The sequence below is a fragment of the Macaca fascicularis genome, chromosome 4, assembly GCF_037993035.2.
Source record: "Macaca fascicularis isolate 582-1 chromosome 4, T2T-MFA8v1.1".
Taxonomy (NCBI): Eukaryota; Metazoa; Chordata; class Mammalia; order Primates; family Cercopithecidae; genus Macaca; species Macaca fascicularis.
The window spans coordinates 65,133,244-65,161,079 of NC_088378.1; the positions used below are offsets into that span (position 1 = coordinate 65,133,244).

A 27,836-nucleotide genomic window follows, 5' to 3' on the forward strand; every position below is an offset into this window, starting at 1 on the left:
CATCCTGCCACGCCCTGCTAATTTTTTTTTTTTTTTTCGTATTTTAGTAGAGATGGGGTTTCACCATGTTGCCCAGGCTGGTCTCAAACTCCTGAGCTCAGCCAAAATGCCCACCTTGGCCTCCCAAAGTGCTAGGATTACAGATTGAGCCATTGCACCCGGCCTATCCTGGTGTATATTTTAACTGGACCCTTCTTGTAGCCCTCGTTCTTATTTATGTAGCATTCATTCATTTTCACCCTTGAGAATTACTGCTCTAAACAATTTCTGATATATTATAGAATCCTGTTATAGGAAGTAGTGAAGTTAGAATTAAGTGTTCAGGTGTGGTATTGTGTCTTCACCACCTTTGCACGTGTGTAAGAGATTATTCTGTCTTCCCTTTATATGATTCTTTTTTAATGACAGGGTTAAATTGATACGCATTTGAATTTATTGAACCCTATTCTCCAAAATGATTCCAGTTTGTGGCACTTAAGGAGTGACCCTAGACATATATTAGGCTTTCATAAGACCTTTCTCTCCAGAGCTTATAGCGCTTTGCAAACATTACCTTATCAATACTTACAGCATCCTTGTGAGCCAAGCAAGAACTGGGAGCTGTTGCTGTTTTTTTTTTTGCAGTGGAATAACACTAGAGGTTCAGGAGGGGCCTGCCCTCCAGACCATCTCAAGGATGGGTGTGCTGGTCAGACCCTGCCTTCGTGCTCCCGCGCTGTGGATTCTTCACGATAGCCTGCACCACAAGAGTGGGTACAGTGTGCCAGCAAACAAAATGCTTTTGGTCACAAGATAATAGAGTAAATTTATAAGGTGATATTTATTTTTAAAGGAATACATAAGAATCAATATTCCATGTACTGAAAGGAAGGTAAAATATTAATACATCAGGAGTGGTGGCTCACGCCTGTAATTCCAGCACTTTGGGAGGCTGAGGTAGGAGGATCACTTGAGCCCAGTAGTTCGAGACCAACCTGGGCAACATGGCAAGACCCTGTCTCTACAAAAAAATACAACAAAACTTAGCTGGGCATGGTGGAACGCACCTATGGTCCTAGCTACTAGGGAGGCTGAGGTGGGAGGATCACCTGAGCCAGGTAAGCCGTGATTGCCACTGTACTCCAGCCTGGGTGACAGAGTGAGAGTCCCTGTCTCAAAAATAAAAACACCAATGTAATGTACATCTTGTCTCCACAGGGAGCCTCTTTTAAATTCAAGGTGACTTATTTGAAAGAGGCCGTGTTTGGAATTGGATTGCAGTAAATGGGGGTTGTTTTAAGTCTGCCCCCCTCTATATTCTGGCAGTTATATTATGCCTTTGAAAACAAGTTGGCTTGGCGTGGTCAATCCTGCTTTTAGTTAATGTTGAGGATGTGGGAAATGGAACCATGAGCTTGCGGGAGAGATGGGGTCCCAGGATTTAGGGACCTGTGTAGAATTGGGCATCTTTCTGAGAAGGCAGATTTGTGGTAAAGAAAAGTAGAATCTTTGGCTGGTTTGATGTTTATGTGGGTGCACTTGAAATAGGATGTTGTAGGCAATGCTGTTTCACTTTTGTGAGGATGATACTCAATAACTTTTAAAAATCCCCTTTCCTCCCTTGTTCTGTACACCTCATTTTTTTTAAATACAAAAAATGCTTTTTACTCTAACTCTGTTAATTGTGATGACAAGTTTTTAGGTGAAGACCCATCAATTATCAATAGACTATTACATATTAAATAGTGAGCAAGAAGAAATTCAATATAAAAGTGTGTATATAACAATAATATTCAAATATTGTTGAAAAACTGCATGCTTATGTGTTTTGAGTATACATAAAATGGATATATTTTGTATCTCCATTGTAAATTCCTAAAATTTCTGGTCATGGCTTTTTTATTGGAAAGCCTAAGAAAGGAAGAGTATGGGAAATTGAAATGGCTAGCAGTAGACAATTAGTATGCCATTCTAAGATAGTGCTGCTTTTATCTTGATATAGACATATCCAGACATATGTATATGTTTTGTAATGTAGGGTAAAATTTTCTACTGTTGAGTGTGTCCATATACATTCTGGTTATTATTTTAAGATAGTAAAAATCCTTCATGCCCTGATGCTAGATTGGTATATTAATTCATTTAGCAGAAGGGTATTGATACGGAGTGTAATTAGCATGAAACACTTTCAACTTTTTTAGGCTGAAAAGGATAATATAACTTCTTTAGTTTTCTTCCTTTCTCCCTTTTTCCCCACACCCATTTTTAAAATAGCAGTGCTTTTCATACTGTCAGAATTTCATGTTGTGACACCCTACTCAGAAGTTATGACAGCAGGGTAATGACAGCAACTGCCTCCTGAGAATCAATCAGGCAATTAATTTTGTAAATGAAATGCTGATTATACAAAGCTTCACATGAGAGGCCCAGTGATTAAAATCAATTTAACAAATTGTTTCAGGTGGGACTTGATTAATAATTTGCCATAAATGCTAAGGATATATGACCAGCATACCTTGTTGTTGCTGTTACTATCCAACTGTATATAAAAATCGACAGGTAAGCTCTACCTTTCTTTATATTATTGACACTTTGCTTGTTTGTTTACCTAACTAGGCCTAGATAACAGTGAAAATGGAATGCATTTTTACATTTTTATATCATTGTAGTTCATGTTTTCCTATGTTCTGCTGTTTTTTTTTTTTTGAAACGGAGTCTCGCTCTGTCACCCAGGCTGGAGTACAGTGGCACAGTCTTGGCTCACTGCAAGCTCCGCCTCCCGGGTTCACGCCATTCTCCTGCCTCAGCCTCCTGAGTAGCTGGGACTACAGGCGCCCGCCACCTCGCCCGGCTAGTTTTTTGTATTTTTAGTAGAGACAGGATTTCACCGTGTTAGCCAGAATGGTCTCGATCTCCTGACCTCGAGATCCACCTGCCTCTGCCTCCCAGAGTGCTGGGATTACGGGCGTGAGCCACCACGCCTGGCCCACCTGTGTTCTGCTTTAAAAAACATTCCCCATACAGGTTTGAGTTCAACCAAGTTAAATAAGTTTTTTCTACATAGGACATTTTAGATTTTTCTAATGTTAATATATGTTATGAATCTTAAAGAATGGTGTGTGCTTTATACACATTTTCCATTCTTTAATTACAATAACATCTATTCGTATACTTTGGGAAATACTGTTTTTAGAATACTAGAAATAGTGACATTATAGCATGTAAATTAAAAAATGCGTATGTTTGGAGCATTATAATTTGAATTCAGAAGTCACTTGGAATAGGAGATGGATGTCTTTCCAGCAGTCACATACCAAACATTTATTAAGTGCCTGTTGTAAGTCAGACAGTGTATCGATTTTCATAATTTTATTACTTATACTTGACACAAGTAGGAAGACAGTACAGTATTGTTTAGAAAAGGATGGCTTGGAGAGAGGTAAGGGTTAAAAGATGCACTTGGGTTTCTTTAATTTTGGATTTTTATTAAAGAAACTATAGCAGTAATAGTTGTCTACTGGCTGTCAGAAATTGGGGCTATGAGGAAAATTAGGGTGAGGAAAAGAACATATCTGGCCTTAAAGAACTTACTGTCTGATAAAGGAGGCAGAGGTAAACCATGAGTTGCAGTTGATGGTGATAAATTGACTATCTGTTAAATAAGAGAGCTGTGGGGAACGGTGGAGCCTTGTGAAGGCAGGCTGCTGTACTCACTGGTATTTCCCCAGTCTGGAAGTGCTTCTTCCGTTTACAGGGCAGCCACAGCTGTGCTGGGTACAGAGTGTTCTAGAAATGGGCTTGGAGTTGTGTGCTCAGGCGTCGGCTTGGCGGTGCGTAAGAGGGCTGTCCGGGTACAGGGCGGGCTGAGGCCTGATGGGTCGTAGGGCCTGTCACCTTGAGGCGAACCGTGTTTGTTTGAATTTGTCCTTCTGGAGTTTGGATTTTTCGGACCCCTTTGTGTCCTCTCTCTTTCTTTTGATCTTCAGGGACGTTTATTGATGAGATTTCTGATCAAAGAATGGGGCAGAAAGGAGAAGTATCTCTAACAGCCCACATTCTTTTTGATACCACAGCATAATTGGAAGGTCTGGCAGGGAGGGAGAAGGAACGATTCTAGAACTATAGCGCTTTAGAAAGTAAGGAACTTCATCCCATTTGCCCTTTAAGTAAAAAAAAAAAAAAAAAAAAGGGCCAGGTGTGGTGGCTTACACCTGTAATTCCAGCACTTTGGGAGGCCGAGGTGGGTGGATCACCTGAGGTCAGGAGGTCAGACCAGCCTGGTCAACAGGGCAAAACCCTGTCTCTACTAAAAATACAAAAAAAATTAACCAGGCGTGGTGGGCAGGAGAATCACTGGAAGTTGGGAGGTAGAGGTTGCAGTGATCTGAGATTGCATCACTGCACTCCAGCCTGGGCGACAGAGTGGGAGAATCTGTATCAAAAAAGCAGCCTGATGTTGTGACTCACACCCATAATCCCAGCACTTTGGGAGGCTGAGGCAGGAGGATCACTTGAGCCCAGGAGTTTGAGACCAGTCTGGGGAACATAGCAAGACCCCATCTCTAAAAAAAAAAATTAGCCAGATGTGGTGGCACATGCTTGTGGTCCCAGCTATGTGGGAGGCTGGGGTAGGAGTATGGGTTGAGCCCAGGAGTTTGAGGCTGCTGAGAGCTGTAATTGCACCACTGCACTCCAGCCTGTGTAACAGAGCAAGACCTTGTCTGACTCTTACACACACACACGCACACACACACACACACACACACTCTTTTATTTTGAAATAATTTTAAATTTACAGCAAAGTTGCAAGAATAGTGCAGAGAAATCCCATGTGCCTTTTATTCTGATGCATTACATTTTTACATTTTGCTACATTTACTTTATTATTCTGTCTGTTCATCCATCCATCTGTTCATCCATCATTTATTTGTAATGTATTTTCTCAGAATCATTTTTGAGAGTAGGTTGTATACATTCCGCTTCTTTACTCCTGGATACTTCAGAGTGTATTTCCTAGGAGCAAGCATATGCTCTTACACACACCTCAGTGCAATTATCACTGTCAGGAAACTTAGATTTGATTGCATACTTTAACCTACAGTCTATATTCTAATTTTGTCTATTGTCCTAATAGCATCTATATAGCAATCTTCTTTCCTTCAGTATAAGATTCTGTCTGGCCTTTATACGTTGAGTTTAGTTGCCCTATTTTTTTTTTTTTTAGAATATAAGATTTGACCATATATTAGTCATGTTAACTTGTTTTTCTGTAATCAACCACATTACAGTAAGAGTCAATATATGCATTCTCATAGTTACAGCTCTGGCAAATTAGATATCTAATAGGGTCATATCTCTGAAAAGCATTTTAAAAACAGGGGCAAGTAGCCTGTGTATCAGCAGGACAAGCACCCTTTGTCCCAAGATAGGTAAGTCAGTTGGTAATTTTCATATCTTAATTGGCATTTTCTTTAATAAAAGTTTTAAGTTGTTTATTTAAAATATTGATAAAATAGTTGGAAAGAGGCATGGTAGCAACCATAGGGATTGCTGGGGAAATTAGTAACTTCTCTGTCTTTAGGTAGCGCTCTGATAAGTATTTGGAATTGTTTATCCTTGCAAATCACGCTAAACATCTTTTGAATGATTGAGGGAGGTATTATTATTTTTACTTGAGAGGTAGGGAAGTTGAAGCTTAGAGTACTTCAATAATTTACCTAACGTTTCATGGCTAGTCAGAAGTAGGAGAGAGATGTGAACCCAGGTGTACCTGATGACATACTTTTATGCTCTTTACATTTTACTGGAGATGGCAAATTGCTTTTTGCTTATGCAAATTCTGACAGTTGACACAACTGCCCGCAACTCTGCAGGACAAAGGATTCTGAGGCTTACTGGACTTAGGGAAAATAATGCTAGGATTGATTAGCAATGTCTGTCTTCTGCACATTGATGGAGCAATAGAGGGTTTCCATGCCTCATTGATTATTCTGGAATTATACCTCCATATAATAATGATGATAATAAAATCTATCCTTTTTTTTTTTTTTTAAAAAAAAAAAAAGCCTGTTATATACCAAGAACTTGAATATATTGTCTCCAGTTCTATAACAGCTCTGAAATGATAGTGGTGGTGTTCTTTGTGTACAGATCCATTAACTGAGGTGCAAAGAAGTTAAGTGGTAGCTTTCTTCAGCATCACACAGCTACAAGTGGTGGGGTTAAACTTTGACATATTCTCACAAAAGCTTCTTTCTCAATTTGAATCTATATTTGTATGGGAAATATACCATATTATTTCTCCTTTTTAAATAAGTGCTTGCTACTAGGCTGTCAGTAGTGACACATTGATATGAACAATATTGTATACTTAGAGATGTAAATGTTAGAAAATGTTAAAGCCATGATAAAAGCTTTACAATTTTTTTTGGTAGCAAGAGTAATAAATGTGAGGAAAAATGGAAATATATTCTATTACTATTTTGGTATTCCTTTTAGATCTAATTTACTCTCAAAATAAACAATATATATAGCCTTTGGTTTGTTCATAAAATTATTACATTTGCTAAATTAAATTTAAAAGTATAGTTTAGTCAGACAGTAATTTACTCATTGAATTGACTTACAAGCTGCTGAGCTTTGGGGGATGAAGCTAATAATAGATTTTGCCAATTTATAAAAATCAAGGAAAAACTGGGGAACCAAAATAGTCTTCCTTTCCGGACTTATTCTGTAGCACCTGGATGATAGCTATAGATGGGTTTGATACTTGTTTTTCTCCTCTTCTGTATTCCTGTTCTTCTGGGACAGTCTAGGCTGGGGGACAGACATTGATCAAGTAGTCACAGAGATCAGCCCACTGTTACTCTGAGAGGATCCTGCCCAGGCCTGGAGTTCAGGGAGGGCTCCTCTAAGGACATGATGTTGGAGCTGAGTTCTGCAGGAGGAGAGCAGAGCTCATTCTAGGTCAAAGAATGGCATATTTGAAGGCCTGGTGGTGGAATATATGTGGTTTTTCTGGAGCCCCGTGCGGGCCAGCGTGGTTGGCCCGGTGGTGGAATATGTGTGGTTTTCTAGAGCCCCGTGTGGGCCAGCATGGTTGGCCCGGTGGTGGAATATATGTGGGTTTTCTAGAGCCCCGTGCGTGCCAGCGTGGTTGGCCCGGTGGTGGAATATATGTGGGTTTTCTAGAGCCCCGTGCGGGCCAGTGTGGTTGGCCTGGTGGTGGAATATATGTGGTTTTTCTAGAGCCCCGTGCGGGCCAGCGTGGTTGGCCCGGTGGTGGAATATATGTGGGTTTTCTAGAGCCCCGTGCAGGCCAGCGTGGTTGGAGGGAGATTTCCTGCGGGCAGTGATGGTGGGTCCCACAGATTGACTTGGTAAGGAGCTGGCTGTGGTGGAGAGGAGAGGAGGGGTCAGGACGTGTCCTGGATTCTGACTTGGACATCTGGGTGGATGGGGTGTCTTTGAGGTCAGAGAGAGGCAGAGGGGAGCCTGTGGATGTCTGGGCAGGAATGTTGCAGAGTTCTGGGGCTTGGAGGAAGCAGCCAAGGGAAGCAGCGTGTGGGAGACAGAAGCGTGGGGAAGTGATGGAAGCCGTGGTCTGGGTGAACTTGTGAAAAGTGAAGCATTGTCTGCAGGGAGGGGAGACTAGAAGGGTCTTTACCTCTTCTATCTTGTGGTCATCAAGAGGCCTAAATTCTAGTTAGAGCCCTGCTGTTTAAGCGGCCATGTGGTATTGAGGAAGCCGTTCCTTTCTCATGTCAACAAATGTTAATTATGCCAGGCATTGTAGTAAGTGCTAGGTATGCAAAGATGAGTAAGACAAAAATTTCACCTTGAAATTAACAGTCTGCTGGGGAGACAGGAAAATATGTAGATTGAATTATTGAGTGGTTTAGTTCTGACTTCAATTTACTAATTTGTTAAGAGTAGAAGAAAAGAAATTTAGGAAGTTCTTTTTATGTGATAAATCCTGTGGTATCTCATTTAATCCACCAGCAACACTGCGAGGTGAGTATGATTGTATTCTGTTGAATAGCATAAGTTTACATAGCTAATAAGTAGCACAGGCAGGATTCTCACCCAGGTTTGTCTGACTTGAAACCCCCTGCCTGCTCCCTTACAACCTTTTCTTCAAATTATGTTTCTAAACTTTGGATTGATTTTCTATATTAGAAAAGATGTAGGAATCTGAAGTGGTCAATAGGTGGTCACCTAAAGGCAAATATACAGTATTGTACTTGCATAGCAAGAGTAGTAAAGGAATGGGAGGCTTCCTGGGAACCGGTGTAAAGGTTTCTGTTCGGATCTGCTTCAAGAATGCTGATGCTTGGATTTAAATATCAGTCTTTATGAATAGCTTTGGTGGTGAGTCCAAGGCTCTGTCTCCCCTCAACACCGCTTCAGTGTTTTCATTGATGAAGACTTGGATGAAATAGTATGCTGATTTCATTGATGGTTGATGTCAAGCTACAAAATGCAGTTGCTGTAATATGTTAGAGCCAAATCAAGATCTGTAAAACAATCTCATCCTGGTAGAATGGTGTTCAGAAATAAGCGAAATGCAAACAAGCAGAGATAAAGACAAACTTCTACTAGGGTCAGCTCACCAAGTGTCTGATCGGAGATGGGGAGGTGGCGTTTAGTCAGCTGATGGTGGGGATGGGGCTGCCAAGAGTGCAGAGCTCTTAGACTGTATTGTTAGCAGTGCAGGTTCTTGGAGAAAGGAAGCAAGAACGGCTCCCCCAAACCCCCATAATACCTTTTGTGTTGAGGGGGCTGAGAATGGGTGTATGTCACACAGAAAAGGGAAATAGCTTACAGCGCTCTTCAAATATGCTACCAAAAGACCCAAGTAATACCAATGGGTATAAATGACAGGCAGCAAACTTTTGTTACATAGGAGGAAGAAATTCATAACATTCATTGTAGATGTTTTGAAAGGATTTGTATGTACATCACTTATGGACCAGTGAGGCTCTCTGCAGTTCTAAGATTCTGAGTTACATTGTTAAATCTTTGAATCTTTGGTCAGGGTGTCTTAAGAATTGTGATCATGTGAGAATATATTAAAGTGCTTTGGAAATGCATAGCATATGTTGTTATTATTTGATGATGTAAGTCTGGGATCTTTGGATGGGTTTCTAGAGTGGATTCCGTGAACTCCTCTGACACTGTATGCTAAATTGGGGATTCCGTGGTTCCACAAATACATATGTTCTCTGCATCTTGCTTAAGAAAACCAAAACCAAGACCAAAAACACAGGCAGTGGTCATATTTCTAAGTCAGTTATGAGTGTTTTGAGGTCTCTCCCCCAACATTGCTAATGATGTCATGGTTAGAGGGCACCAATGATTTGATAGTTCTTAGAGTTAATAACAAAACAACTTTTTCTGCCTTGTTTAATATCTTTTTTTTTTTTTTTTTCAGTGGAGAAGGGGTTTCACCATGTTGGCCAGGCTGATCTTGAACTCCTGACCTCAAGTGATCTGCCCGCCTCAGCCTCCCAAAGTGCTGGGACTACAGGTGTGAGCCACCATGAGTGGCCAGTCTTGTCTAATATCTTAGAATCCCATTTCTTGATCCTTTCTGTACCATTGGAAAATGTGGCAAATATTCCTGTATTGACAAAAGAAGAACTTGTTACGAGATTTAGGAAGTTCTTGAATATGTTGATACTCACATTCGAAGTTCCAACGTGTTAGTTCAAGCCTTAATAAGCAGGCACTATTTTGTTGTGCACTGAAGTAAAAAACATAGTGGTTTTAGATGCAGGGTTGCATGTTTTCCTACTTCAGTCTGATGATCATGTGTAGAAGCACCAGACCAGAGAAGGGACTGTGGACCTGAGGCGGGAGACTTGACTCTGGTCTGAGGCCTGCCACCCCAAGCCTCTCTTGTGTCATCGGGCATGAGAGAATCTCTTTGGCGATTACATTCTGCAGTAGTGGTGGCAGTGGTAGCTGAGATTCTTGGTTCTTTCTGGCTTGGAGAGGAGTAGGTACTTGTTATGAAACAAGGGGAGAGTCTTTAGTGCCCACTCTTACTTTTGCCATTAACGGGTTTTTATGCCGTTAGGAGAAGAACCTGACCAGAGTGTGCATTCAGTATTATCATTGTCTTTACTTGTGTCTTCTGCAGGTGTGTACAGCAGCTCTGAAGTCTGTCCCACGGTGGCTTCAGTGTGGTGCCACTGGCACGTGGTGGGGGACCTCTGTGGTGAGGTGGAGTGGGTGCCCACTACCCACCGTTGTGTGTGTGCCGTGACCAGGCGGGTGTGTGAGGGCGGAAGACAGGCTAGATGGCCGTGTTGCATCCACCTCCTGTTCTCCCTTTACGGAGGGCCAGAGTAGTGTTTGTAGTATGCTCAGGGAAAAACAGAGGCATTCCGAGCTATATTTAGACACCATCACAGAAAAGTAAACACAGATTGCTTCCCGATATGACAGCAACTATTTACAGGCCACCGTGGCTGACCCCGATCCTTATTGAGATTGTTTCACATGGCTGTGATCCGTGTGCATCAGCGTTGAAGAAATGGCACGTTACCTGACATGTCCTCTCCATGCCCGCGTGTGGTCCACTGTGTTGGTTTGTTACGGCTGGGCCATGGATTCTCTACTTCTGTACGGTTGGGCTGTTCCATTTTTTCTCAATGAGTAGATGGGCCCTGGGCTCCAGGTGCTGCCATAGCCTCTGTGACCTCTGCGAGCCTTTATAGCGCTGATGAATTTGATGTTCATAATAATTGCAAGGTGGGTTTTATTTCTCCTTTAGTGAATGAGAAAACTAAGAAATAAAGTCACAGTGTACTCAAGGTCCCTGGTGGGACAAGGCTGTGAATCCATTCTGAATCCAGAGCCCCTGCTGCCTTGCTGGGCGGTGCCATTCAGTATACAGTTGCAGACGTGATTAAACACCCCTGCCCTGTTTGAGCGAGAGAAATAGATTAGAACAGATTACGAAAGTTTTCTTTAGTTACTGGTAAGAGAATGTTGTTTCCCAAACAATGGTTCAAAAGGGGGAAGAGTTTTCGTTTCTATCAGCTCTTGTTTAATCCACATGGTTAGAAATGATTTTAGATCAACAAGATTTGATAGTTCTTTCTGTGGGTTTTTTTTTTTTTTTTTTTTTTTTTTGTGAAGCGTTTCTCCAATTTGTGGTTGAAGGAATTGGGCTGAAAAAAGTAGCAAAATATGATATTCCTAAAGACAGCTAATAAACTATGTCCTTAACTTGATATTTAGGAGCAAATACAATTACATAGATACCTTTTACTACAAATACATGTGTAGGGATACTCTGAAAGTGTGATAACAGATTATCTAAATATGAAAAGGATAAAGTATATCTAAAGTATGCTGAAAGTATATAAGCAAGTTGTCCTTTAACTTGGCTCATCTTAAAAAGGATAGTTGGATTCCCAGGCCAGCCTCTGAAAGCCTATTTAACATGTAATACAGCTGAATTGTGCTACCCAATACGTTTAGAAGAATCTGTATACAAACATTTCTTTAAAATAGACAATGTATTTCTTCCTTAGAGAGAGAGAGAGAGAATAACTCCTACTTACATGTACATCCAAAAGCTTACTTTGAATAAGGAGGAAGAAAGTCTTATCAAGTAAAAAAAAATTCATTAAAAGCCAAGTAACTAAAACCAGACTGGTTAGGTTAAGAGCTCTTTGAAAATGGTGGTGTATATATTGTGGCCTTCACAGCACTTGTCTTATTTTCTGGAATTGAAACTCAAGCTGCAGCAGTTGTGGAATGCCATCTAGAAATGAAAACATGCTTGGATAACCTATTTAGAGAAGTTGTTGAGAACAGTTTTTGATATGGATGATAACGCTGATAGAACATAAAGTTTCAGTGAGAAATGAAAATGGTCATACCCGGATAAATGTTAAAAAAATACATAAAATTGGCCGGGCACAGTGGCTCATGCCTGTAATCCCAGCACTTTGGGAGGTCGAGGCGGGTGAATCACTTGAGGTCAGGAGTTTGAGAACAGCCTGGCCAACATGGCAAAATCCTGTCTCTACAAAAAATACAAAAGTAAGCTGGGTGTGGTGGTATGTGCCTGTAATCCCAGCTACTCGGGAGGCCGAGACATGAGAATCACTTGAACCGGAGAGGTGGAGGTTGCAGTGAGCTGAGATCACACCACTGCACTCCAGTCTGGGTGACAGAGTGAGACCCTGTCTTAAAAAACAAAACAAAACAAAAAACTTAAAATTGCTTCAGATTAGATGTGAATATGAGCAGCAGCTTGGCCTTTCTGTTTTCCAGAAGTCCTAGATTTGTGTGTTTTTTTTTTTTTTTGAGACGAAGTCTTGCTCTGTTGCCCAGGTTGGAGTGTACAGTGGCGCGATCTCGGCTCACTGCAAGCTCTGCCTCCCAGGTTCAAGCAGTTCTCCTGCCTCAGCCTTCTGAGTAGCTGGGATAACAGGTGCCCGCCACCACTCCTGGCTAATTTTTTTGTGTTTTAGTAGAGTCGGGATTTCACCATGTTGTTCAGGCTGGTCTTGAACTCCTGAGCTCAGGCAATCCACCTGCCTCAGCCTCCCAAAGTGCTGGGATTACAGGTGTGAGCCACCGTGCCCGGCCAGCTTTTGGTTTCTTCAAGGGACTAGTAGTGAGAAGCAAGAGTTGAGACCCTCAGTTGTACATTTTTAATGCTCAAAATAGTGAGAGTAGTATACAGCAGGATGGATTTGGACTGTGGATGAATATTTAATAATAGGCCATAAGGAGAGGTTAAAATTAAATAATTTGCACTGTATGAGTATCTGTTTTTCTATCTGAAGTCTCGTTGAAAGATATTTGATGCATTTTGAGAGGTTCAGATAATCTGTGTATTTCATGCTTTCAATTTTCAGAAATCTCAGGGTTAAGCTAACATTTTTGACATGGTGCAAATTAACTGAATTTTAAGTAGGACTGTGAGAGTTGATGGCAGTGATGAGACAGATATTACAAAACAATTTTAGTCACTGATAGATGAATTTGCTGCACTGTTATCTATAGCATTAAAACAGACATTCCAGTCATTTTCCCGTTCAACATTTCTGCTTTAATTAAGGCAGTTTTGGTCGTGCACTATTTGAAGAGAAATAAGTAGACGTTTCCTATGCCCTGGGCTGTCTAGATTGAATGTGAAGATAGGACTGCCTCAGGGCCCCGTATTGGAAATTTAGCCTGAAATTTGATTTACTCAGCCTCTCCATAGGCCCTTCATTCAGTTGGCTGATTTTGAAATCACCAACTCAGCCCTGATTTTCATACTTCCGTAAAAAGTTTTACCCTTTTCAGGAAAATCTAGAAAATAATCACATTTTATTTTTATCAGGCATAAATTCTAGTTTAAATAATTATGAGAAAATGAATTCTTAGCCCTAGATTTTAGTTTTATTACAGATATATCAACATATATGTTTGTACACTTAATTACGAAGGTGACTCAGGTTGTGCAAAATCAGTATATTGTTTGGGCAAAAAATGTACTGTCATTTAATTTCTGTCATTTTAAGTCCAAACACTGTCTTGGCTGGTGAAAGTAGTAACAGTTTAAAATTGCATCACATGGTGAATTTCGAGCAGAACAGTTCTTTGTAGGCTGTGGGTCCTGGAGCAAAGCACCCTCTTTCCTCCTGTGTCCTCCACAGAGCTTCATTCAGCTGAGATGGGTTCCTGGCACATTCCTGTGGATCCCTCGGGGCTGAGCTCAGGTATTTCCTATAGGAAGCCTTTGTTAAAACCCATCCATGACAGACCCAGTGAGACACCCTCTTCTCGCCTTGCCTTGGTACTTTGTCCGTTCTGGATGGCTGCTGTGTTGCACTGCGACCTGTTCAGTCTGTCTCCTTCAGTGAATCTCCAGGACATGGAAGCTTGTTCATCTTTCTGCTTCCAGTGCTGGGCACAACGCACACAGTAGGTGCTTAGTAAATGTGTGGTGAATGGATTCACCAAATCCTTAAAGTGAACACCAGAATATTGAGGAAGAAAGAGAATGGGAAGGACCCATGCAGCCTTGGAGTGGGAGTGCCGGTGGAAGGGAGGACTGGCAGTTCTCAGGGTCTGCGCTCCTGTCTTCCGTCTTCACCTCCCCTCCGTTCCTCCTCTTCCAGCCTCAGCCCTCATTTCTGCCGTGAGATTGTCCTTGCCAAGCACAGCGGTGGCCTTCTTGTCGAGTATAGCAGAAACCTTTACCCTTCACCTGACTGCATTCCTGGGCTGCATTTGGTACACCTGTTTCGTTGCTACACCTGGCTCCCTTCCCTCGTGTAATACCACACTCTCCAGAGTCTCTACATTTTCTGACCATTCTTCCAGCTTGTCTGTGGGTTCATTTTCCCTTTTCCCTTAAGCGGTGATATTCTCTAGGATTCTGTTCACTACCCATTGTTTTCCTTTCATATATTCCTCCTAAATAAAGTTCATGGGTTTTATTGCTTCCTATTGATTAATTCATCAATTAATGTGCTGGGTACACTGTTCAGCTTATGCCCTGGAGATATCATAGTGAATAAAACAGAGAAAATCCCCGCTCTCTGGGAGTGGATGTCCTCTTTGCTGACTTCTCTACCTGTTTTTCTAGGTCAGGCCTTACTCCCCAAGCTGCAGCTCATTGTGTCTCTTCCTTCTGGGTATTTTCACCTGGATTTCATATCAGAGCCTCAAGTTTCCTGTGTAGACCACTGAAGGCTCCCACTCCTGGGGATACGGTGATTGGCTTCTCCCTCTGCACACTCCATCTCATTTGGCTCCTGGCTTCCATCACTCATTCGGTCTCCAAATCCTGCCGCATTTCCCTCCTAACTGTGCCTTGGAGCTAGGCTTGCTTCCTCCCACCACTGCTGCCAGTTCAGGACCTCAGCCTCACCTGCCTGAAAGGGCAACGTGACCTGCTTCCAGCTGGGTCGGGTGCCCAAGGGAGCAGTCCTGTGTTCTTCTGTCAGAGGCAGCCTGAGCCTGTAGAATGCCCTGTAGGGCTCACCCATGTTCTGGCTTCTGCCTGCTTCAGCATCTTCTTTGCAAATTCGTGCTTCACGTGGATCCAGACGGTTTTTATTTCCTGATACACACCAAGCAGTTCATCTTTCTTGACCCAGTGCCTTGAGCTGTTTCTTCTGCACTGTGTACTGTACGTGCTGTTCCTTCCCACCTTGGACGTGTTATTGCTCTTTATTTTGGGAATTTTTTTTTTTTTTTTTTGGAGACGGAGTCTAGCTCTGTCGCCCAGGCTGGAGTGCAGTGGCACGATCTTGGCTCACTGCAGCCTCCGCCTCCTGGGTTCAAGTGATTCTCCTGCCTGAGCCTCTGGAGTCGCTGGGATTATAGGCATGCACTACCACGCCCAGCTAATTTTTGTATTTTTAGTAGAGATGCGGTTTCACCATGTTGGTCAGGCTGGTCTCGAATTCCTGACCTCAAGTGATCTGCCCGCCTCGGCCTCCCAAAGTGCTGGGATTACAGGTGTGAGTCACCGTGCCCGGCCTCTTTTTTTTTTTTTTTTTTTTTAAGAGGGGCCCACTGTGTTGCCCAGACTGGAGCGGAGTGGTGTAGTCATAGCTCACTGCAGCCTCAAACTCCTGGGGTCAAGCGATCTTATTGCCTTTGCCTGAACAACTGGGACTATAGGTGCCTGCCACCACACCTGGCTAAGTTTTTAAGTTTTGTAGAGACAGGGTCTTGTGATGGTGCCCGAATGGTCTTCAACTTACCCTGCTAATTCTTAAGCCTTCCCGAAAGTCCCTGTGTACTTACCTCAGTGTGAACGCAGCATCTGGCACACAGTAGGGATCAATATGTGGTTTTGGAAGGGCAGAGGAGGGAAGGAAGAAGCTGTTGGGTGAATGCTGCCTGCTTCTGTAGCACTGGGTGAGGGCCTTCCTGCCCATAGCTTTGTTCCTTTGACGCCCCGAGATGTGAAGGGCTGAGGCTCCACTCCTAGCCCTCCTGTATGACCTCGGCCCTGAAGCCCAGGGCCTGACTCACCAAACCAAAAATAAAATTCAGCGTCTACTTGTGAACTGGTTGTGTTTGGTAAGATGCTGATTTACATGGGGAGAGGTGCTGTGACTCATAGTCTGGGTGCTCATCCCTACACACTGCTGGTCTCTGAACAAAATCTTACCCTGGACATGTGCATGATCTAAAATTTGTCTTTTCACTTTTTAATGAACACTCGGTTGCACTAAGGTTTGATCAAGACTTGCAGACTCAGTTGTAAAATAAAATCATTGTTCTAAGAATACTTTGAAGGCAGAAAATGTTAATCACTCAATACCCTCTGCTCTTTTATTACTAGTAAGCTAAAAGGAGGTGGGTGAGCTTAACTATCATGCTCTTTTCCTGTACGCATAATAGAATTTTAGATGCAAATGTTTTCTCTCTGCTTATGGTCCAAAATCTTTTTTAGTATTGTTTACTCCAGAGCTCTCTTACTTGTTAAAACCTTCCTAAAAGTAAAAAATAAAATTTCTTGTATCCATCTAGATTTTTTCCCTAATGCCTTTCTGAATTTTTTTGTCAGGTCATTGTTTTTAATATTTTCAAAACTTAAGGATAGTTGTGTTATTAATGCATATGTTAACATAACAAAAATTTCTGCCTTTGTAATAAAGAATGAATTAATAAACCGACTTCTTTTATGTCTTCACAGGGCAGCCCAATGGATCCAATGGTGATGAAGAGACCTCAGTTGTATGGCATGGGCAGTAACCCTCATTCTCAGCCTCAGCAGAGCAGTCCGTACCCAGGAGGTTCCTATGGCCCCCCAGGCCCACAGCGGTATCCAATTGGCATCCAGGGTCGGACTCCTGGGGCCATGGGCGGAATGCAGTACCCTCAGCAGCAGGTTTGTGCTGGTCCACCGACCCCCTGCTTTTTTGTGATAGTTTTGTGTTTGCCCTTTGCTGTCCACCTGAGATTGATGTTAAAGAGAATTAGGGGGCATTGCACGGATTTTCTGCTTTAATTTTTATTGTTTCTATAATCACAAGTATAATTTTTTCTTTTAAAGATGGAAAGGTGAGCTTCTTAAAGTGGACAGAATACTCTTTGGTAGAAGGGCAGCGGGACCAGCTGTGTTTGATAGATGCACTGTGTCATAAATTTGCGGCAGATTATAACAGATGTAAGCTCTAAAGTGAACTTGGCATTCTAACATTTTTGTCAGACTGTGTCAGATTTTGAGCTGTGAATAGACTATCTTAAGGTGAATTTTCAAGTCTTTTAAAGGTCTTTTCCATGAGGATGACATCAAGGTTTTAAAATTAAAAAAAAAAAGGTTTAGTCTCCCAAAGTTATTTTGCTTTCATTTCTTAACAAATTCTTCTGGACCTTTTGGAAAAGATTTCTGTATTTCATATAAGAGGATTTGATGTGCATCTGTTTTCTTAGGTCTTGATGGATTTTGTGTTTTTACTTAAAAAAGACTTTTCCTGCTCTTAAAAGACCCAACATTTTCCTTCTTTTTCTCTAGAATCAAATGGTGTCACCTTAGATGACCATTTACCATCTAGCAGTAATAAACCTAGTCTTTTGGATACTTGAAAGAATACCCCTTTATGCTGGCTGGAGGAAGGATGAAATCTGGAAAAGAATCAATTAGATTCAGGCTTGTTAGGGTATTTAGTTACTAGGAGCACCAGAAAGGCTTATTGATAAATCGCCATATCGTGCCTAAACCCTCAGGGAGGGGGTCGGCCGATGCTGCTGCACATTTTACTGCCCCAGGCCGGGGCGTCCCATAGTGCTGCCACCGCAACCGACAACAGGGCCTGACAGTGCTGTCTCAGGAAATGCTGCCATCTGACCAGACATCTTTTGTTGAGGGGGAAAAAATTAGATATAACTTCTGTTCTCTCTGATGTGGATATGGAGAATGATTGATCATACTTTCCATGAGACATAGCTGTATATGAACAGTTCATCAGTAGGTTGCTTCTGAGCCTTCTCGTTTATACACTATTTGATCTGTATTGTGATTTATTGTTTGTTTCATTATTATTGTTATTAATTTATTATCGAAATTTATTGTAATTATGACATTGTATAAGTCTATGTTATAATAGCATGGCATGGTGGCACCCTCCTGTAGTTCCAGCTATTCGGGAGGCTCAAGTGGGAGGATCGCTTGAGCCCAGGAATTCGAGTCCAACCTAGGCGATGTATCGAGACCCTAAAAAAAAAAAAAAAGAAATAAAATAAGTCTTTTATTTATATAATAAGAAATAAAATGCTGTCTTTCCTCTTTATCTTTGCTCCCACTTGGATGATTTTTTTTTTATGTTAAGGCCATTATGGGGGAAAATAGAGGTAGCTCAGCCTTTGAATCCTAGATGCAGATTGAACACCCTTTGCTGTTGTCAGAAGACCTCACCCTTCAATTACTGAAGGTTATCCACTCAGAATTCTAGCAGTCAGTTGCATACTTAATTGTTCTTTTAATGTTTTCCACATTATTCCTTTTTTTCCAGCAATATTTTGCTGCCTAGGGTAAAAATCTTTAGTTGTGGCTGCTAATTGTGAGAGGGAAATAATTTGTAAATGATGAAAAGCAAGGTGAAAGAGTTGCAATTTTCTCTCCTTCATTTTAGTTTTAAAGCAACTTCACCTTTAGTTGAGAGGAAGACGGCCCAGGCAGCTGGCTGCTAAAGTCCCCATTGCACTCCGTTGTTGATTTTATGTGGGAGCTAATAGTTGTGGATGATGCTCTGGCCACAGGAAGAGAGCAGAGGCGGGAGGGTAGTAAGAAGTAGTGGGACAGGCGGAGAGAAGTGGATGCTCGCCACTCTTGGTCTCCCCACCTTGCTTTTCAGCATGTTTCCCTGATGTAAGATTAAAAAGTCAGTTTCAAAAGGTGCTGTTCATGGCAAGCAGCCGGATCTCCCTGGTCTCTGAAGGAGTTAAGTCTTACTAGAAGTTCTAGATGTTGACTTAGTTTCCAGTCCCAAAGTGGGAGTCAAACAAATGGAGAGGGTGTGCGAAGAATGATTACCTAGGAAATGTTTTTCATTATTTTCTTTCCCAAATGTGTAAAGCTAAAAGTAGAGGACATACACAAATATATAGAGTAATCTCAATTTTCTTAGCTTCTTCCATTTATTTAATCCCTGTGACTCTTACACACTTTTTAAATCCAATGACTCTTAGATTTATTTGAAGGAACAAATTGATGTAGATTGCCCATCAAGTATTTCAGCAAATTTTTAATTAAGATTTTAGATTAGATATTTTACTGCTAACCAAAAGAAATACTCAGTTCTAATTAAGCACAGATCTTTCTGATAATGAAAGGAAAATAGTATATCTGGTAAGAAATTGAATATCCTGGCTGCAGAAGTGTTGAACTTTCATAATGAGTTAATCAAAGTCATAGGTCTAAATAATCTGTATTGCCTTTTTACCCTTTCATTTAGTTAAATACACCTTTGAAATATAGTATCTTGTTTTAAAATTTAAAAGGTTAAAAATAACGGAATGCACTTTTGAATGTGTATAACATTTTAAAGAAGACATACAGCTTTTATAATACCAAGGTCATGTGAACAGTTCTTAATAGTTTTTGAAATGGAAAAAAATAGTGAAGATCTAGAGCAAAGGTTATTAGAGCACATGCATTCATTTTGTTAGCTTGAGCCTGTGTTCTTTGTGGAGGAATTTTCAGTGAATTGCTTTGTTTCTGAATTTTGGATAATTATAAATTTGTCCACAAAGAAGGTCCTGGCACTGTGATTGGCTGCTGGTCCTATCCATCTTCCCTTAGGATTAATGTAATTGGCTAACCTTTGTTGTAGTTGGGGCTAATAATGTTCTTTGGGGAAAAAGTTGAAAGATAATTATGACATTGAGTATTTATTGAGTGGACATCACCACCTAGGCATGACTTTGCTTTGGATAGCTTCCAGAACTTTCTGTGTTTGGTTTGTGAACCTCTAATGAGCTGAATCCAGTTCATTTAATACTGCTCATATATTTCTGCACAGGATTAAAATGCAGGAATTCAAGTTTGTAAATTGAGTTGCCCACTTACCAGCTGAGTGGTAAGTTGTCTTTGGCTCAGGGGTCACAGTTTGATTCCTGGCTGGCATTCTGCTCCTGTGATATGAATTTTAAATGAGTATTTTGTTAGAAAGAACTGCAGTGCTGATGTGAAATTTAACATGGAGAGTATCACTGTTTATTTTTTTGTCTCTGAAAGTCTGAAGGAACTGGCCACTGACTGTGTTTGATTTTAGTATTACCCTGGTGGTCTTTGATTTGTATGGTGATAATTGTGTTTTTGAGATATACTCATGACTGGATCTTTGAAGCATGATGTGATAATAGTACATCATTTTAGTCTTTATTAACTGGAACTAGATTTGTGGTCTTTCACTTGCTGATTCTCCCACATCATCAGGCAAATACATGGCTAAACAGATTAATTTTGCACGGTGCCCTAAAAACTAGTCTACTTGAGTTTTTATTGAGTTCAGGGGGGAAATGAATTTTCTATGCCTCTGTGGAGAATGTTCTGCCTCCAGGCTTCTGGAATTCAGACCTGGGGTTGGTTAACAGAAGTACTTTGGCTGATTTAATCTATTAGACAGCTATACAGAAGATGCATAATTTTTGAGGTTACTAGAATCTGACTCTTGAGTTTTTCAGATTAAAAAAAAAAACAAAAAACCAACCTTAAAGACACCAAGATATACTTTGCTGGATCAGGAATGCTGATTTTGTTTCATTGTTCTTGTCCTTTATGATCATAAATGTACACCTAGGCCTTTGCCAACTTGTTTTAAATAATATTTTCATATAAAATGGCACCCAGGAGAAACAGCTTACAGAAGCTAAGCTATTTATTTGTGTCAAGTAGATTTCAATTATGTGGACTAAGATTTTCCCTGAGTTTTTTTGTAATTGGGTTGATATTTTAATTATTCTTATAGATGTTTGATAATATGCCTGTTGGAATTATAAAACAGGGCAAAAAGAAAAAAGCAAAATGAGAGATTTAAGTTCATGCGTGCTTTTATGATGGGAAAACATGACTTTTAGTTTTTAAAGGCGTATCTGTATTGTGAAGAACTTTAAAGCAGGAACATAGAAGATGATCCTTGTTTTGAAATAGAAAATGGCAAAATTAAATATAAACTAATTATTTTTGTTAAGGTGATTCATCTGAACTTATTACTTCATATTGAAGTAAAAACAATTCAAAACAGGTTTCCTTGAAGAGGGCTTGAAAAAGATTGGTATTCTAATTTTGCTGCATGTTTTTTGAGTAAAATATTTATTTCAGAACATAAGCATTTTATTTGGTACCTTCTTAACAGCCAAAACACTTCTTCCAATGCAAATGTTTATTTTGGCAGCAGATGTTTCTAAAAAGGAGACAAACATTACAATTGTTTGGCTAAAATAAATGTTTCCTTTGGGGTTATTAAGGCAGCCAGGCAATTTCTAGGGTTGCCACCTGTGTTAATTTATATTGTTGATCTATTCAGGAAAAAAAAAAAATTTCTTTGAAATGTAATTGAAGCCATGTTTTGATACAGTTTGTTTGCATGATAGCTCTGAAAAGTAAGGATGAATGGGGAGAGGAAGACTGGTTTAAGACTTAAAAATTCCAGAGTTTTTCATCATGAAATGTTTATTATGATTCAATCTTTGAATCCTAAATGTGAATCCAATACTCAGGGCTTGATTTTTGTTTTATCTAAAAAAGAGCTTAGACTTCCTATGTTTGCAACTGTGATGGTGTGTCCAGGATGAGAAAGGATAAGTTGACTTAGTATAATGGAGAGGAATGGGTGCCTGGTGCCTGTTTTACATTCAGACTCTTAATTTTTTGATAGTCTTTATATTTACTTAAAGATGCCCATTCATATCTGTGTGCACATATATGCTCCCACATGTGTATAAAAAACAACATTCATGTGACAATAGCATTCTCCTGTAATGAAACATGTGTATATGTATATTTATATGTTAAACATATTTGTAGATATACATATATAAACACACAAATAAAATGAAAGTGAACACTTTGGCCAGTAAAATAATGAAATGCTGTGAAATTTCACTGTGTTATTTACAGCATTTTCATACATTCATGTTCTGTACTAGGAGACTTGGAGCCCAGCTGATTTGTTTGTGCACCTGAAATGTCTGGAGGCCCCTCAGCAGATTGCAGATTTTTATAAATAATGGCCTTTTGTTGGCCACATTTTGTGGTGGTTTCCTCAGTTGTTCTTCAGCAGTGAACATGAAAGTATTTAAGGTTTACCAGCAAAATACATTTATACCTCACATTTCTGCTTCCAAGTAGAGAGCAGATGCTACTGGCTGTGATGCCAAAGCTCCCTGTAGATGGAGTTTTGTAGTAAGAAAATATTTTTGGGTTAGGCACGGTGGCTCATGCCTGTAATCCCAGCACCTTGGGAGGCCAAGGTGGGCAGATCACGAGGTCAGGAAATCGAGACCATCCTGGCTAACACGGTGAAACCCTGTCTCTACTAAAAAATTCAAAAAAATTAGCCGGGCATGGTGGCAGGCGCCTGTAGTCCCAGCTACTCGGGAGGCTGAGGCAGGAGTATGGCGTGAACCTGGGAGGTGGAGCTTGCAGTGAGCCTAGATCGCACCTCTGCACTCCACCCTCAGCGACAGAGCAAGACTCCTTCTCAAAAAACAAACAAACAAACAACAACAACAACAACAGAAGGAAATATTTTTGAAAAGATTTGTAAATTCCTATAATACCTAACTGGTTTTGTTTACTTTTTATATTGTATTTGGGTTTAAACATGTTTGAATTGTGACATTCTTAGAACGATATATTAGAAGAGATCACATTTCAGGTTAAATACAGATTTTTAAATCTTTAGCCTTTTTCTTAAAAGTGAGAGATCAGATTTTACCTGAAAGTTTAATGAGAAAATGTGAGATGATTTCACTTTAATTTGGAAAGCTACTTTTATATCAGGATGTTTATATTGATACATTTGTTTTTTATCTGTACATTTACATTATTCTCAATTTTCTAAGCTTATAAACAGTATATAGCGCCTATTCTCTGCTGGTAGTTTATACTGTTTTGTCGTGTACTCATGAGTTCCACTATGTATTTTACAATATAGACTTTCAACCTAAAATATCTGTAAGATTTTCTATTTTATTTTTGAGATGTAAATCTTAAATGTATGTTTTATTTTTAATTTTTAGAGACAAGGTCTTGCTCTGTTGCCTGGGCTGGAGTACAGTGGCATGAACATGGCTCACTATAGCCTTGACCTCCTGGGCTCAAACAGTCCTCCCACCTCAGCCTCCCAAGTATTTGGGACTACAGGCATATATCACCATGCCCAGATAATTTTTAAATTTTTTTGTAGAGACGAGGTCTTACCATGTTGCCCAGGTTGGTGTCGAACAAGTGTGTGTTTTAGGTAGCATTGAATTATTTGAGTATATTTTAAATAAGTGTGATTTATTTGCTTTCACCAAAGAAACATTAAACGTGATATTTCTGTTAAAATGTTAATAATTCAAATAAAGGTAACAGTCGACATCAGTAAAATCAACCAACCATATCCCTTCAGTGCTCCTTGAAAAACAAACGCTAAACAACAACGGAAATCCCACAAGATAAATGGAAAGTTAAAGCGATTAAGTGACGTATCTTAGACAAGTGGTTCTCAAACTTTGCCGAATGTTAGAGTCTCCCAGGGCATTAAGAAAATCCTGCCACGGATGCCTAAGGATGCCCATATCAATGACACCTGACTGTGAAGGCCTTAATCTCCCGTGACTGCCCTGTGAGTCAGGGTATTAGAGTGAGGCCACGTCAGCGAGCGGGGGCAGCTTACACCCTCTGGAGGCTTGGTGGTGATGGCTGGTTCTTGGCCCACTCGGTGAATCAGAAACTCACCACTGACCCAAAGGAATGAGATGAGCCCAGAACCAGGAGCTGGGCTGGTTGAGTCCTTGCCTATTAACGTCTAATCTGTGTGTGATACCGGGAAAATCTGGATCTCATCGTGCTCCTCTGCCAGATGAGAGGGTTGGACTATAAGACCTCCCAGCTTGGATTTCCCCTTTAAAGTAACAGTAAGTGAATGTCTTTTTATTTCAGTACTAGATTTTTGTTTGTTTGTTTGTTTGTTTGAGATGGGGTCCTGCTGTGTCACCCAGGATGGAGTGCAGTGGCACGATCACAGCTCACTGCAGCCTTGACCTCCTGGGCTCGGGTGATTCTCTCACCTCAGCCTCCTGAGTAGCTGGGACTATAGGCGCATGCCACCACACCCAGCTAATTTTTAATATTTTTGTAGAGACAGGGTTTTGCCATGTAGCCCAGGCTGGTTTGAACTTTAGGACTCAGGTGATCCACTCGCCTTGGTCTCCAAAGTGCTAGGATGATAGGCATGAGCCACCATACCTGGCCTCAGTATTAGATTTTAAAGTCTTGTTATTTCAACAGTCTTGTGAAATGTATGGGTTGATGCTTGACAAATTGTATTAATATAACTGCTGACCCAAATTCTTTAAAATTCTTTTTGAAAGAGAAAGAGGTGTTTCTTCTTCAAAGATTAGCAGATTGTTGGAATCAGTCTAATAAATTATTTTCCAATTCTTAATTTTATTATTTTTTTTTAAATGAATGCATTCTCAGATAAGGTCTTTGTTCTGAGAGAACCTGGTATGTGTTAGATGTGTAGAGTGCAGCCTGTCCTTTTTGATATGTAGAAAATCTTAAGGTTGACATTCTTGGAATCACAAAAGAAAGCAGAGAGATCTAGCAATTACTCATTTTTAAGACATTGCTACTTTCTAAGTAGTTCTGAAAAGAAGTATATATTGTACAGTATTGGGACAAATTGTATAAAGTGAAGTTGGGATAGAAATAAGTTTCAAGATTTATGTTCTAGGCATTACTTTAACTCTTTAACTCCCATGAGGTAGGCTAGATGGCTTTGTTTTTGTATTTGAAAATAGGTTTTTTTTTTTCTAAAGGCAAGAAGTTTTTTCTTTTATGTTAATAGTCAGCCAATAGTTAAATTCTTTATGGCAAAAAATTCTTTATGGCAGTTTGATTATTTTTACATGTAACAAACTTATTAAAGCTATTTGCCCTTATTATAGTTTTGAAAAGGAACTTTAAAAGTTAAATCTGTAGTTGTGAATGAAATTAAGAAAACTCTTAAGCTGAGAAGGTGCAGAGGAAGAAGATGGGTGGGAGCGTGAGGGAAGTAGGGGATTATAAAGAAGCAGCAGCCTCGCTTCTCAGAGTGGCCTGTGGACCCCTCCGCAGAGCCAGCGAGCCTTGCTTAATCCAGGCTTCGTCAGGCCTCGAGAGCAGCTCTGCAGCTGGACTCGAGTTTAGAAATGTTTGGGACGTCCTGGATTTGAGATCTGAGTGTGGGTAGTGTGCGTGTATAACACAAACATCCCTTGCCTACTTAAATAGCCCCAACCCAAAATTTTGGTCACTAGATAAACAGCAGGAGTTACCCAGCTTCCCAATTCTTATGGAGAAATGTGTTTAATTTAGAAAGCAGACCATATTCCAAAGAATGAGCCAAATTCATCCCCCTTTATTGATATTGACTTGGTAAGAGCATGCTTTTTTTTTAAGTAACTACCAAGCAAACCAACCTGTAGAATTGGCTCTTCAGGGTTAGTCAAAGGCAGGAATCCAAGTCAAGATCTATAAAACACCGAACATTCAGAAACAGAGTCAGACTAATGTTAATAGCAAAAATATGCAGGTATTAGAATTAAAATGCAAAAACCTGTCATTGCTCGGGTAATTAAGTTTTACTTAATGGTCCTGAGACATGGCATAACCAGCCTCACTTGGATAGTTGTAGTAGCTAGTCCTCAAGAGAGCTGGAGACAAACATCTTTTGGAAGAAAGCTTCAGTCTGAGATGCACCGCAGAAAAGACAGCTACGTAGGGATGGTTTTCCAGCCTGAGCTGCCAGTGATAGCGAGAGCATGCCTGAAAGCAATAGCTCTTAAAACGATCTAAGTCACCGGGGTCTGTCGGGGGCTGGGGGAGGGATAGCATTAGGAGAAATACCTAATGTGGTGCAGCAAACCAACATGGTACTTTATACCTATGTAACAAACCTGCACGTTGTACAGAGTTGACCCTAGAACTTAAAGTGTAATAATTAAAAAACAAAACACACACAAAAAAACGCTCTAAGTAAGGATTAGATGTTCCTTTATAATCAGTATCATAATCATTGTTTCCAAAGAGAACTGGGAAAAGAAAAAGGCCAGAATAATTATTGGCCTATGGGATCTGTGACCTCAGATGCTTTCTTAAAAGGGTCAGCCAACAAGGAGGCTTCCCTTGTTTTCTTTTTTTTTTTTTTTGAGAGAGTCTCGCTCTGTGGCCTGGGCTGGAGTGCAGTGGCTTGATCTCGGCTCACTGCAAGCTCCGCCTCCTAGGTTCACGCCATTCTCCTGTCTCAGCCTCCCAAGTAACTGGGACTACAGGTGCCCACCACCATGCCCGGCTTATTTTTTTATTTATTTATTTATTTTTTTAGTAGAGACGGGTTTCACTTTGTTAGCCAGGGTGGTCTCGATCTCCTGACCTCGTGATCCACCTACTTTGGCCTCCCAAACTGATGGGATTGCAGGCATGAGCCATCATACCCGGCCCCCTTTTTTTCAATTAGTATATTACTTTGAGATTTCCAGTAGGATCTTCAGGTATCCCAATAGTCATTTTCCAGACATCTTAAGGATTTACATCTCTGGAGGTTCTCCTCAGTGTCCTGGGCTTTATGGAGAAATAGGGCCTACCTTCTTTTCTTCCTACTTGTGGGTCCTGTGCCATTCGTTAGGGGTCATGGGGACGACAAGATCTTACTCTTCAGTAATTGGCCAAAATTTGATGTTTAGTGTCTTAGTTTCTTTTCTGTTGCTATAGAAGAATATCACAGACTGGGTAATTTATAAAGAAAGACAATTTATTTCTTACTGTTATGAAGGTTGAGAAGTTAAAAGGCATGGTGTTGGCCTCTGGTGAGGGCCTTTTGCTCCTTCATAGCTTGGTGGAAGGCATCACAGGGTGAGAGGGTAGGAGCACGCCGGCTCAGATCTCTCTTCCTCTTCTCATAAAGCCATGAGTCCCATTGTTAGGGACCTCATTCTGATGACCTTATCTAATTGATTTCTGAGGTCCCTACCTCCAATCAACATATGAATTTGGAGATTAAAATTTCAACACATGAAATTTAGGGAATACATTCAAATCATAGCAGTTGGGGAGACGAGGAAATACTAGAATTCCCTTCAGCTGCCAGAAAGAGCTAATCTCTTCTTTCTGCCCTAGTGTCTCTGGCTGAGTTCTCACCTGTTCTTCTTCCTTCTTAGCTTCAAAATAAAAGGATGGGAAGAGTGATAACTTGGTCACATCACTGGCCCTTAGTCTTCATGGCATCTGATGTATCACAGCACACTTCCAAGAATGGTGGTTAAGGGATGCTTCACTGCACATACATAGCAGGCCATGAGAGTGATAAGCACACAGTGGAGAATGAGGCATGAGGCTCCAGGAGGGATTCCAGCTCTGACCAGGAAATCACCACTGCTGCGGAAAGCCACCAAGGTCTGGCAAGGAGCATCATGCAGTGTGCTTACTTCCCAGTCAAACTCTGCTGTGATCTAACAAAGAATTTGAGTCATGTGAATGTACACAGGCTGCAAGAGAGGCTGCAAATTTGATTTCTGATTTCTAAAGTTTGAAGGCAGGACTTTTTGGTTGCTCACTCTTTATAGGGAACACAGAATTGTTCTTGACAGTTCCAAAGTTTTTCTTGTGTGAAAATTTCCCTCTTCAG

The 27,836-nt window shown here is 40.6% G+C and overlaps 1 protein-coding gene across 8 annotated transcripts in view; it reads left to right on the top strand.

Moving 5' to 3' along the window:
- Window positions 1–27,836, top strand: part of ARID1B (AT-rich interaction domain 1B) — a 442,633-nt gene that overhangs the window by 37,556 nt on the left and 377,241 nt on the right. For all 8 annotated transcript variants that reach the window (XM_045390312.3, XM_045390315.3, XM_045390314.3 and 5 more), the window contains exon 2: window positions 16,652–16,846. In XM_045390312.3, the coding sequence (XP_045246247.2) occupies window positions 16,652–16,846 (195 nt within the window). The remainder of the gene's footprint in view (window positions 1–16,651; window positions 16,847–27,836) is intronic.